At 44.9% G+C, this 14,190-nt stretch overlaps 1 protein-coding gene across 1 annotated transcript in view; it reads right to left on the reverse strand.

The window, feature by feature from the left end:
- Positions 1 to 327: 327 nt before the first annotated feature.
- Positions 328 to 14,190, reverse strand: part of NR6A1 (nuclear receptor subfamily 6, group A, member 1) — a gene marked incomplete at its 5' end in the record, with an annotated part of 15,499 nt that continues 1,636 nt past the window's right edge. The window contains 7 exons of the mRNA XM_010017579.1: positions 328 to 926; positions 1,914 to 2,066; positions 4,194 to 4,315; positions 8,200 to 8,454; positions 9,127 to 9,351; positions 10,213 to 10,370; positions 12,306 to 12,361. Coding sequence (XP_010015881.1) covers positions 838 to 926; positions 1,914 to 2,066; positions 4,194 to 4,315; positions 8,200 to 8,454; positions 9,127 to 9,351; positions 10,213 to 10,370; positions 12,306 to 12,361 — 1,058 coding nt within the window. The remainder of the gene's footprint in view (positions 927 to 1,913; positions 2,067 to 4,193; positions 4,316 to 8,199; positions 8,455 to 9,126; positions 9,352 to 10,212; positions 10,371 to 12,305; positions 12,362 to 14,190) is intronic.

Genomic DNA, 14,190 nt, shown 5'->3' on the forward strand with positions numbered 1-14,190 from the left:
GAGCACCTTTGTATAATGCCAGGAGCCTGCTGTGAACTGCAGCAACAGAGTTTCAGTCGAATGGAGAGGTGCTGCAGCAACAGTGAGAGGCCAGTGGGTCAGGCTGGGTTGGGGAAGAGCCTACTCTTCCAGCTCCCAGGGGTAGACAGGAGCACTAAGCCCTTTGCAGCTTGGGAATATTACAATCCCGCTGGGGCAGGATTCAGGGAAACCACAGGAGCTAAACCTGCACCTGAAAACTGCCAGGGGAAAAGAAACCAACTGGCTAGACAGACTTTTCCTTCTTCTCCACTCCCTGCCTTTTAAAAATTATTATTCTATTTAAAGATAAAAAGCTTGGCACTTCTCTAACACTCACTTCTCCAAAATCATCCATCTGGGATACTAACAGCTCTGTCGATGCAGTGAGGCCATTTGCTCTCTACGACAAACGCTTTTGGATACAAATCATGGAAAGAGCAGTGCACAAACAGCATCTTCTCCTTGAGGTAGTCTTAGTCATCTTGGTCCCGAGCCCCCAAATACAAAAGAACTAACCCTAACAAACACTGTAACATTAAACATCTTCACATTCTGTAAACCGCTGGAGAATGCATCTGCTGCATTCATACAGAACCATGTGCATCGTGTTGAAGATCATACATTCAACTCTGTCGTGAAATAAATATATAGGAAAAAGAGTAAAAAAACAAAAAACAAACAAACAAAAGATTCTTGCTACAACGGCAGGGACACCACTGCCCTGTCTCCTGCCTGGATCGCGTTTGCCCCTCTCCCGGGGTGAGCCAGCTCCCTGCCCGAGGCACAGCGTAAGGCACCGGCCGGGCCGAGCTGGGCTCACTCTTTGCTCACACTTGTCTTGCAGGAATGTAGAACGGCCTTAAACAGGAGAGGCAGCTGCTCCAGGGGAACATTCACCATTTTTCCTGGTAAGAGAAAAACCAGAATTAGCAGCCACTCCTGAATCAGATTTCAGAGACACCTAAGCCAGCAAGGCTAGCAACGGTTTTACCTTGAACCTCTCAGAGAAACAGTTAATCATCCTACCGCTGCATTAGACATTTGATATTCATTTGGACACAACAGGATTTATTATTTACTGAATAGAAAGCAAAATAAATGGTCAAAGTCAGATCAAAATGATTTCTTCACAATGGAGCAGTATTTATAGAAACTGGGAAAGACTAAATCCTGTCTCTCCTCAAACTCCCTTGTTGATCTCAATGAGTAAATTATTAGAGCTATTCTGTGATTATTATCTAGTTCATTACGACAGAGTAGGATGAAGCATACAGAGCCTTGACACAGGGAGGCAAGTATCTCCCTTTGCCATAACATTCAGGAACAAACAATGTTTTAGTAACACCAGACCTTGTAGATCTAATTAGTGACACAACTACATTTGAAAGTTCACCTGCGGATTTCAGAGGTCCAGATGAGCTGAAACCTGGGGGTTACACTGCGGGTCTGCCCACTGCTCTCTCTACCATCTGCTCCATAATTAAGTAGCATTTCAGGGCTTTCTGTTTCTTATAACTACTCAAACCAGGATTGCACCCTTTTGAGGCAAAACGCCTCTGAGTTGGGATTGAAAGGAAGAAAATAAAAGGAGAACCCCCCACGGTACTTAAAGGGCAGCAGGTCAGAGCAAGGCATGGCTTCTTGGAGCAGGATGTAACACTGCATCTGCCAGCATTACAAGGACAGCTTGCAAAGAGCCAGTCTGGTTGGGTGAGCTAGGGGTGATGAGAGATGGGCTTAAAGGTGGCTGAGAAGCTTTGATAGAAGGTGGTCCCACACACACATCCTCCAAAGTCGGTAAGAATTTCACTGTTATAAATTAATTTTCTTTTAAAAGAAGCAAATTTCATAACTTGTACATGATCCCATGGGAGAAGAGCTCAGAAAGTTACCTGCAATATATCGTATCTCTGGCAAACACATCATTAAATCCGGAAAACGGTTTGGCTGGTGTGGATATTTGTACTCTGTGAAGTCCTGGCAAACATACCAGTACCGCTTATTCAGCTGCTCCAGTTGGGATGCATTGGTCAAACCCCTGATGTCTGAAAGGGAACACAATTAGAGCAATGAATGAAAACATGACAAAAACACCCTAGAAGAATGGCAGCCTCACACTTATTGCCATTTCTTCAGGAGAGACAGACTGCTTCCTGTAACTCTAAGCTGTGTCCCAGCTTCAGAGGCTGCCCAGTTCGACAACAACTAAAATTCCCATCTCCCCTCCTGGCGTGCCTGCATCATGGGCACGTCTTTACACCTATGTCTGGGTACAGGATTTCTTTCCACAGAGGGCCAGGATGAGAACAGCTAATGTCTTAAGCTGCTCATCTACAGAGCTCAACTAATGCTTTTGGAGATAACGGCTTCAGCAACCTTAAATCCTCATCTGCCTGGTGTAAAGCAGCTGTGTGTCAAGGTTTAGTCCTCACAGCAGATTCAGCGTAATACTTCCTCAGACAGAAACATGTTGATTTTAGCTATATCATCCTGGCTGAGGAAAGCACTCAACTCTATAATTCAAGGTACCATCATATTTTTCCCCATCTGTTTATGAATTATGTCATATGAGCTTTATAAACTTGTCAACTTCTTATTTTTAAATTTAGCTTTGCCAATGTCAGGCAACATACAGAAAGGAAAAATGGACATTTCCAAGCTATCAAACTGGCAGGAAGTCCCACTGCCACCCTTCAGTGTGATCAATGGCATCGGCACACTGCTGGGAGTCCTAGGAGGGATCCAGTGCCATGGAGCAAGGAAGCTGCAGACCCTTGGTGCAGGCTCGTATTGTAAGACCATCTGACGGAAGAGGCATTTATCTACTGCTCCAAAGCTGACTTTTAAAAATAATTCTCAGGTATTTCACATAAAAAATTGCAAACTTCAACTAAAAATAAAAGAAGACAGGAAGTTAATGAAAATACATTTTGGAAAACAATGGAGACAGCTCGAGAAGTGTATTATCCAGTGTCAGGAAACTGCCCAGGGAAGCAAACCGGAACCTCAGCCCGGCACAGATTGAAGCGTCAGCACTATCTCCTGCTGGAAATGAGTGGGGGAGGAGAGAGCCTGCAGCACATTTTTACAGACTGCAACTATCTTTCACAGTACAAAAGACTTTGGGGACATTTATTTCCAAAATTACAGCTGAACGCCATCCATTGAGCATTTGCCTCTCAACAGTTTTCTTCTTTTACAACACGAAGAAATGTTGACGCTGGACCACAACAAATGACCAGCGAGCAGTGGATTGAGATGATATGTGAGAGCGGAGACAGGGACAGGCACTTCTGAGGAACAAACACAATCTATTCTAAACTATTCCAGCCCACTACAGCTGTTAGGCAATGACCAGGATCTTCTCACATGTTGAAGAACTACTCTGAATGGATTTTGAAATGTCCAGGGTCTTGCAGCAGCCTGGACTGCCAGCTTTAATACCCTGGTTAATCAACAGTCCCTTCTTAGGCTGAATTAATTGCCTGCACATAATTACTACATTTGTGATTACTTTTCCCTGTGAAGAGTTAGCATTAGGTGTAGCATCTAAAAAGTAGGAAGCCAGCTAGGTGACCTAAGTATACATCCTGAGTGTAAGTATTTTAAATAGCCAGAAAAGCTTGGAACAAATGCATTTTCTAGTTAGGAATCCTCGAAAGGTTGTTATGCAAACAGCCAACATTTACTTCAGGAAAAGAAAGTGATGCAAATTAACTGTTTTTAAAATACCATTCAGTTAACTGGCTAAACAGTTACCTAAAAAAATAATACTTTTAGATTAAAAGTTTCTTAGCAGCTGGTAGGTCATCACTCACTCAACTCTTATCCAGAAAGGTTTCACTAGCCTCTCTGATCTCTTCTTATCTTGGTATTGGTACCCTTGGTACATATATAAAACGACACACTTGGTCCCTGTATTTAAAGGCAACAAAAATTGCCTAAGCAAATTAATTCATTTGCTTCTAGGATTTCCTCATGTGGGTACCCAAGTATCCTGCTCTGCGTGTGTATGGTCTAAATGATGGCAAACACATACAGGTTTCAGAGCTCGAGACGCTTCATTGATCTCAGACCTCTTCCTCTTATTTCTCGTCGGGGAAGCAAAGGTTTCTTAGACTGTTCCACAGAATTTTTCCAGTGGGGCCAACATCTCCTCTTCATCAACTCACCTTGATTTAGGAAGTTAATGGCTTTCATACACGCATACTCCTCATTGCTGACCTTCAACTGGTTAAATTTGCGAAAGAGGTAGATCAACCGCTCCATCACCTCCATCCCCTCTTCACTGAATCTGGAGGATAGAGATCACACATCAATGTATATAGGAAACAGTCCATACAATAAAGGCAAGAAGCTTATTAAAGTAACTTCAGAGATTTTAACATCTTCAAAGAGACTTAATAAAATTTGTCATCAAAACTGTCCAAAGTCTGCTGGCACCATTATTAAAATAGAAGCGAGAAGGAAAATTACTCTAGCAGACACGACTGCTAGAGATATTTTAGCAAAAAACCATCTCTTGGTGATGCAGTTCATCACCAGCCTGCTCTGACAGAGGAAAAGGTTTGACGGAGCCAGAAATATGCACAAACTGCTTGGGTGCTCATAGGCACACTGCTTTGCCTCTCTGCACTTGTATTTCCCCAGATTTCAATGAGGATTGTGCCTCCACCAGGCTGCTCTGGTGATACAGCACTGCAAGAATATGGAGCCCAGACCCTTGCTGCACAGATACTGCTTCCCAGAACAAAGTCAATTTCCAACAGGAAAAGTGCCTGCAGTTTCCTGTATCTGTAGAGTGCTGCTGGAAATAGTCTTGTTTTAAACACTGAGGAATTACTCTGGCCCATGTGCAAGTGGCACACACTTCATTTATCTGACAGGTGAGGAAGCTCACCTCCTGAAAATTCCCAGGAGTGACTCAGAGATCCTGTGCTTCCACAAAGCCTTTTCATTACGGTTTGTTAATTTTCCTCAGCTGAGAGCTTCTGGGGTGAGACATATTGCAGGAAGGCTGGGATCCTCCTCACAAGTACAAATATACATGAAACCACAAATAACCAGTGTTAAAGGAAGTAGAACTGCAGGGGATGGCCTAAGGTTGAATTGTGCAGTCTAAGGAACACATGCTGCTTCTTTCTAAACTTTCCCCCTCAAATAGGATTCACTGCACTTAATTAATGTGTATCAAGATCCAAGCAGGAAAGCACTGCTGCTAGTGTCACTGTCAGGGATCCTCTGCTGGGATCTGGATCCACCATTCGCACCAGCCCTGGAGTTTCTCACCAGGTAGAGCCAAAGTCATTTCTGAATCTGTGCTGAAAATAAGCTCTGTGTTTCTCCTCTATGTGCACACTCTCCAAGGGAAGCCAGTGAGAGACGGGCGGGAGAGCACACACTGATGCACAGGGAATGCAGATCTTCCCAAAATCTCCTGGGAAATTGCCTGATGGAGGTTTTGCAGGTGCAGAATGAGATCCTCCTGCTGATAGGGATGCCAGGCTGCTTCTTTCGGAGTGACGCCCCGTGTGCGCACCATGATAAAGCCATGGTGTAAAGTGGAGCTGGAGGGAGCAGAGAGCTGTCGGTGCCCGCAGACACGCTCTGGGACCATCCCACACGTGCCAACAGCCAGAACAGCCTCTTGGAAACACATCTCACAGCAATACCCCCAGTTTCAAAGACACCACATATTGCAAAAATGCTCAGAAGTGGGACAGAAGTGTTTAGGGAAGCTTCAGCTGCGCTCTGGCATTGTACAGCACAAAGAATAAGAGCACAACCAGAAAGCCATCTTTGAATAGAACAAAAATAGAACCTTTTTCACTGAAGAATACCTTATTTTGGCATATGTGTTTGTTTACTTCAAAGTTATTTGTAAAATGCATGGTGGAGTCTGACCTCAGAGAAGTGAAAACAAGCTGTCTGAACTCCAGGTCACTTCTTCAAGAAAGTAATATTGTAAGTGATGAAAGCCTTGTCGGCTAATCTAAAGTTGTACAAGTTTTCTTGCTCTCAAGTTGACATTAAAAATCTTGCAGGTGCAAGATTGCAAAGCTCAAGAAGTTAATGAGCACAAAGACCACTCAGTTGTGTGTTGGGTTTAATTGTTTTTAGAGCATGCACATTTTTACCAGCCACTCATCACTTCATAAATCCAGGAGAGCTCTTCTCTCACTCCTGCAGTTCAACTGTCTCACTTTTCTGTGCATACTTTCCTCCCCCTTTCAAACAAAGCTGTTCTGTTTTTCACAGCCCTATTTCTTCTCGAGGACTGACTCCTCCACACACTTCTCCTCGCAGTTTACACCAGGCAAGTTTCTGACTGAGAGTTATCAGGATCAGCTGGGGAGGAGGGGGAAGGGAAGCGCTATCAGGAGTGCTGGGGGAGGTCAGGAATCTATTCATTTCATATTCATCTCCAGAAAAACAGCACAATAAAAGAAAACATTTGATCTTGCAGACAAACAGAACATTTAGCCAGTTACTAGAAGTGATTAAAACACAGGGGCTGGGGAGCTCATCCTATGCTTTCATCGTCACCTACCTAAGCATTAGCATTGCTCCCGTCATTTTGCTAAGTAAGAACATGAATTAACCCCAAAGTACCAGACTATGGCAACTCAGTGAGACTTCTTCAGCCAGCCGTGAGATGTAATGAACTTCTATTTGCAGTCATTACTGATCAATGCCAGAGGAAATGGGGGCTCTTTGAGAAAGCCCATGAGTCAGACAGGTCTCCCAAAGAGCCCCTCCCAAATCCAAAGGGATCAGCTTCTCCAAGTGTATTGGACAGAAGACTGATACTCATGAACTATCCCACTGCCACCTGCAGTCAGCCAAGCTATGGCTGAACTACCATGAAGACCATGCAAGCCTGAGACCCCTCACCTGTGCAACTTCCCACTAAATGGCTTTTTTGGTGTGCATTTTCCTTTGTCACAATGACAATTAATGATCCTTGAAAAGCTAAATCAGAAGAGATTGCAGAAACATTCCACTCCAGAGAACACCTATTTTCATCCATGTGCACAGATCTTCTCTGAAGGACTTTCAAGGCGACCAGCTCTGAATTGCTGGTTTCTGAAGGGCGAGGATTCCTCCTTTGTCTTGTTGTCTTACTCTTGCTTGTATTTATCACAAACCCAAAATGAAAACAAACACTTCTCTTTTGAGGCTCTGACCAGGACAGCAGGAACAAAAGGACAGCTGAATGCAGGAACAAGTGTTATTGTGGTTTTCTATGACCCTTACTGTTCCTTGCAGGAGCAGCACCAGATGCACAATGAATGGCCGGGCAGAACATCACTGCAGAGGAACCTGCCCCAGGAAATGAGACACCTGGGTCCAGCTCTTGGCTCCTCCACTCCTCCACTGTGGTCTCAGCCAGCCAGCCCCTCTGGGTGTCGAAACATGCACAAAGGAACCTCAAAGAACCATAAAGATCCTGCAATGGCTGAGGACCACAGCAGTATTTTAAATCTCTGCCATATCTAGCAAGGGCAGAGGGCAGCAGTTTCCATAAACCCTACCTATTCTGCCATAATAATGCGAGATTGTGAGTCTACTGCCAGAAAGAGGATCTGTCTGGCATCAAGACTGCAAAAAACCCACCCAAACCAAAAAAACAACACCCTGACCAAAATGATAAATGAAAGGCAGGTTCCTCAGAGCACCAGATAGTACATACTATGGAAAAAACAAGAGCTAAGTTGCAACATCTTTTAAATTTATGTAATCAAAACAAAGAAACAGCAATTAATAATGAACACTTTGATAATGCAGACAACCAGCTTTGAGAACAACCTTTCCCCTGATCCAAAGGGGTTTTAAATAAGACCTTCCATCCTGAATCTCAGGGTTACGCAAAGTGTTGGTTAGTTTTACTCTCCTCAAGAAAAAGGCAGTTTGTTGGGCTGTGCTGGAGGACAGCAGCATTGCTATGGGGAATTCAAATGGCACCATGTACCTTCCCCTGAAGAAGGAAGTTTGGTTCAATACTAACTAACCACGGCATACTTTCTAAGCCTGGAACAACCACTCCCTAGAAGAAGAGGAAAGGAAAACAGCTGCAGGTGAAGTGACCTGTCCTGGAAGAGGTGGCAAGTTGCACTTAACATCTCCTCTACTTCTAGATCTTACTCCCTTACCCACAGGTTCAGCCTGACATCTTACCTGTGCAGTTCATCATCAGAGGGAGAGTACTTGGAGGTGACGTCTGCAAGGTCACCAAAGATCTGCTTGCTGTAAACAGTCAGCGAGGAGAGCAGGATGAGCTCCTGCCATGTAGAGCTGAGCAGGCAGGTATAGTCCTTGATGGAGAGTTCACAGAAGAACGGCAGCTTCTTGATCCAAGCAATCTGCCTGAAAAGCAATTCATCTGCCAGACGACACAACAACGCAAACAGCTCTGCCTGAGTCACTTTATACCTGCAGGCACAGTTAACATGAAAGCAAAAAAACCCATTAAAAACATTGAATGACATAATTTGATCAAGCACTTGAAAAGCAAGGCAAGACCCCACAAGAATTCGTGTCCAAGTGCCCAATGTGCCAGTTCCCAGGGTGCTGCAGAAGCTGTGATGGCCAGCACCCATCCTGCCCGGCCAGGGATCGTGGGAGGAGCCACCCCAACCTCTGGAGCCACCCACTCCACCAGCACCCAGCCTCAGAGAGCTCGTCAGCTCTCACTAATGAATGGAATACCCAGCTTTTTTCCATCTATGTGTATTTTGCCAGCTACTATGCGATTACCAGGCCTTTTGTACAGTTAATGTACTCTCAGGGCTGAAACCCATCGAATTCCACTCCTGCACAGGCTCAGCCCAGCCATGTAGCCTGGAACCCCATGCAAGGTCTGTGCATGCCAGCTCCAGCCCCAGGCAAGGGCACAGGATGTGCACAGGTTGGGGTCCGGTTTGCTGCTTGCACTGTGGCTGCATCTTCTCCCAGTGGACGTTCTCCCTGTGCTGATCAAGCCGTGAGCGCACGCATCCAGCTGCTGCCCTCGCTGTCAGCAGCCCCTGTGCGTGCAGGCAGGGAGAGGCAGACCGAAAGGACAGCCTGGAACACACAGCTCTGGGCAGCCTCTTGCACACTCACCCGTCCTCAATGAGCATCGGCGTGCCGAGCGGCTCCAGGTCCTCTGCTGACACCAACTGATTGATAAGACTGTGCGACTGGGGGTCCAGGCTGCGCGTCTGGGGGGGCATCAGAGCTGAGTGAGCAGAGTAGCTAAAAAGGTGCGGGAGGTACTGATAGTGCGTGGACACCGGCGTCCCGATATACTGATCCCTGAGTGCAGCGAATCCATTCAGCTCCACGGACCTACTGGAAAAAGAAAAACTTTTTAATATACCCCCCAAATTCCACCCAATTCATTAAAATGTTGTATCTAGCTCCACCAGAAATGTTAATAAAAAATATGGAAAGAAAACAGAATGAGAAATGTCTTTGTATTTAAACCTACACTGGCAATAATTTAGAGCGTGCAGACTAAACATCTTACATTTGCTTCACATTGAGCCTGGCTCCGTGTTAGTTCCACTTAACGGAGATGTGGGAAGAGCAGCTGAGCAGCCATTCGGAGAGTAACAAAGCATTTCCACCCCAGCTTCCATAAAGGCCAGAATTTAGGATTGTAAACTAAGTATTTACACAGCCAGTGAACACAAATATCTCCCAGCTTAAGATGCAACTGAAAGCAGATGGAATGCAAGTCTGAGATGCTCACTGTGTTTACAATCAAAGGCTGGCACTAACGGTAACTGGTGTTAATATAACACCATATAACACCATCAATTAGTAACCTAAACGGAGTAATTTATGTTCAAAATCTGAGCAGAGTGCAGAAAAAGAGCTTATTCTGAATGAGCACTGAAAGGTAACCAAGTTCCCACGATCTGCAGAAAAGACTATCAATGCAAATTAAAAGATATATTTTAAATACAATTTTTGGGGGGCCTTCTTTTACATCTGCTGCTGAGGGTTTCACCTCCCAGTTCAATTCTTTTCAATCCAGTGGCTGTCTGTCTTAAAACACAATTAGAGGTGTAAGAACCTGCAGTATACTCAGTTTACGCAAAGATATGCTCACGGTATATTTTTCCTACATTGACTCAAAATATCACTCAGGGAAAGGCAGTCAGGATGACTGCCATAAGGAATTCTTCCAGGGGTCATTCCCACCTTGAAGATGGAGTAGAAACAGGTGAAGGCTGGTTGCTCTCAGAAACTCCATTTCCAGGGGAACTATGGTCGCTGTCTCCGTTGTTGCTCCATGACATGTTTGCCTCTCCCTCAAATTCTTGCCCAGACATAATTCTCTCAATCTCTTCCTCTGATATCTGTCAAGCACAGGATCATTATGGTTACTTCAGCTGACAAAAAGAACAAGGCAGAGTCTCTGTATACAAAACACCTTGACCGTATGGTCACATCCAACAGAGCTGAAACCACGCCAACACCAGGAAAAACATTTTGCCATTCCTGTAGATATCACATCTTTCCTTTACATTCAACAACATACATGAAAAATTCTATTTACAGCTAATTGTGGTGACCTCCAGCAGAACAATTTAAGTGACGATAACACAGTAGGCAGGAATGGACACATGTAAAGATGTCAAAGACACACAGCAACAAGCCATAAATCATCCACTGTCACACAGTGAAAAACCTGGGAGTAACTGAGGCCAGTTCATTGGGAACATCACTCAGTACTGGCAGAGGTAAAGGCAAATGGAAAGTGGGATAGGGTCCGGTTTGACAAAGCAGTTGAGAAAGGCAAGGTGACATATATATAAAATTAGACAGGAAAACATTTACAGGGAATCACTGTTCCCTATTTTTCCCCAGAGAAAAGCCAGGTGACACCCAAAGTAATCAAGCATCTAATACTTAAAACAAGTATTGGAGAGTAATATATATGAAACTAAAATAGACTAAAAAAACCCCAAAATTAGTTTACTGGAGTATAAAGTTTTAACTGGAGAAATGTTGCATTAGTAGCAGGATAAATGCAACATAAAAGTTTTGGGGCTTTTTTATTTAATACTGCTTGTCTCTTTGCCAGGCTGTCACAAAATATGGAAAGACCTTGAGTTAACATGCTGCCAGGCAGTGCAGTGTACTCTGAACATCATTTTCAGGAGCCAAACATTGCTTAGACAGCTTATTCCAGCCTTGCAGAAGTGTCAGAAAAACTCGGCACACTTACCCAGGGACAGAATCTGAAGGGTGCAATAGCTGAAGAGTCTCACCCCAGGAAATGGAGTTAATGGCATAACCTATGGTCCAACACTGGCTGGTCACGCCTGTCCCAGATGAGCCCACTCTGGCTAGCAAAGGCTGCTGTTTTACTACAGCTACATAGCTCACAGAGGCACTAAAAATTGTTACCTGGCCAGAAATGCAGTGTTTGTTCTTCTGCGGCTTTAATCAGGAACTAATGCTGTTATAAATATGTTTGCAAACAGCAGGAAATGTTCTATCATTACAAAGAGGTTTTTTACTGTTTGAGCTAGGCTCTCTCTGATGCTGCCCACAGGCACGGCTGCACTGTCTGATTCTTGCCTTTCTCAGTTTGCTATGAAGGATCTCACTGAGCAGGCAGAGCATCTGGTCTTTTGGTTTCTCACGGTTCGGTTTTGGGCTGGGGTGACTAGCCTTTTCACAGGCACACAGAGTCACAGAAAACGCTTTCAGTGTTATTTCTATTTTATTAAAATAAATAGTAAACTCCTAAAAGACCTCTTTTCCAGAAGCAAGCTGGAAATGGCCATCATTTCTCACGTGTGCAATACAAGCTGTTGGGCTGAATTACCTTGCGCTTTACAAGACATCTCCAGACAAGCTGTGCCATCAATCAGCAAGACATTTACCGGGTGCCCCGCTTGCAAGAACTGAAGGAATTGCAGCAGGCAGCCCCTGAGATTTACTGGGAGCTGCGGAGCCGTCCTTGTGCAGCTCACAAAGGACAGAGCACCTCGAGCATGCCCGAGAATTCACACAGGCACCTGGGACTGCTCCAGGGACAAGCTAGCAAGGAGCTTTACTTACAAATCTACAGTTGACGATGTATTTCTAATGCTTGTGGAGAGCCAAAGCCCTGCTATGCCAGCAGGAGGCAGAGCATGGCTGAGAGGCTCAATCAAATCAACCCCAGCCCCATCCCAAGGTGCTGCCACAGTCTGAGCCCATCACTGCGAGAGGAACTGTGTGCCAAGGCCAAGAGAGCAAAAGCTGAAGGGAACCATGGAGAAACAGCCAGACGTGCTCACCTGGACAGGTCCGATGCTTTTGTTTCTGCCTCCTGGCATGCCATCTTCTCTGATTGCTGAAAGAAAACAAGCAAACCTTGGTGAGGAAGGCTACTGTTGGGTATTCCAGAAGTATATAAGAAGGTATCTACCATTTTGAAGAAAAATCTTTGTGCCTTAAAAGATTCATTTTGTTCATCAAAGCAGTTTACACAGAAACCTCCGGTGCTTTCCAGGGCACTGGAGAGCTCAAGCCATACATGCCATGATCCTCACCCTAACAGTAAAAACACACTGATGTGGCTACAAGTTTTACCCAGGGACTTTAGTTTTCTCATGTGGTGCTGGAGTGACAGGTAAGGAAGGAATAGCAATTCTTTACCACAATTAATTCCAGCATCATTTGAGAAATGGCTTTCACCTTGGAAATAACCCAGTGAATGCTCACGAGTGCTAGAAAAGAAAACGTGAATGCCTGCATTCCTAACTGCACTGCCCACCGTGAACCACCATGAGCCAGGCTCCACCTGGACAGACACGAACCAGTGCTGCAGCAACACAGAGATAAAGCACCTCACTGGTAACTACTAACACTGCTGTCACTTCAGAGGGTCAGATCTCCATGGCTGTCACGGAAAACGAAGGGGAGATTTTACGCAGCCGGCCGCACACAAAGCTGTCACTGAACACTGGAGTTACTAGGCCGAGCTCTGCAGTTTCATTTCAGAAGGGCAGCCCAGTTTCTCAATACAGCAGCTGCATTTTTAAAGCTCTTTAAACAATTTCCAAGGAACTTCAATGAAGTCCAATTAAGGGGATTATCCTGGAGATGCTTCTCCACCTTCCTTTTCCCTCTGCTTTAATCTTTATTGGCAGAGCAGCTCTGCAGAAGCTGACAGCATACGAGGACCAGCCCTGCTCCGGGTGTGCTGCCTCTGCTGGGCCAGGTCCCCCTGTTTATCAGGTCCCAATCTCTTTCCCACCACGACCTGGCCAGACTTGGCAGGAGGCTCTCCCCAGCTGCACAGTGACCTTGCTGCTGCTGGCTGGCCTGGCCCTGCTTGGCACACGGGGCTGCAGGAGGCCCTCCCGAAGCAGAAAATGACACAAAATGTAAGGAAAAAATTGCCTGTTGCTTGATTTTAGACACCCACAGCTCAAATCATCCTTGTCTGTGCTTGCAGCGCAGGGATTACACACATTCAGCTAAGGCAATCACCGCAAGGTAGAGCTGCACACACCTCCACTTGCACCTAAACTGCGTTTTCCTGCATCACAAACCCCTCGTCAATCAATGCACATCACTACAAAGAGTCTGATGATTTACAACAATCCCTGTGGCACCTTCCAACAACACGTTATGAGATCAGCAATACAGTTTCAATCCTTCTAACGCAAACTCTATCACCTCCATGCAACAGCGAGTAGTTTTGTTTAAAATGCCAGGCAGCATTCACTTAAGCACACTGGAGAAGACACAGACACAGAATAGAAACCAGCTGCAACTACCTGTTACATCACACAAATCTCTTAAGATACAGCAAGATAACAAGCTCTTTTTTACAAACAGGGCTGTTCATTTTCTATGAAAGCTCTTTCCAGAAAACCTTAGTTTCTCATTAAAAAAAGTGTGACTGGTATAAAACTGAGCTGTCCTGGTTACCTCTCTGTTACTCCCTTTAGGGTTTCTTTTAACATAACGGAACTATGGTAACTGTTTTCCCATTTTGGGGGAATTTCTCTACTTTTCCAAGATACTTTAGTGCTAACTGTGATTCAGATAGCTTCTCAGCCAATGGCATTATGAGCTATGGGCGTGAATTGTCTTGGTCTTTTGATTTTCAAGTGCTATTGGAGGAAAGGGTAAGCGGGAAAGAAAGAAGAGGGAAGAACAGAAGGCACCGGA

Source organism: Nestor notabilis, unplaced genomic scaffold (genome assembly GCF_000696875.1).
Source record: "Nestor notabilis isolate BGI_N333 unplaced genomic scaffold, ASM69687v1 scaffold4277, whole genome shotgun sequence".
Taxonomy (NCBI): domain Eukaryota; kingdom Metazoa; phylum Chordata; class Aves; order Psittaciformes; family Psittacidae; genus Nestor; species Nestor notabilis.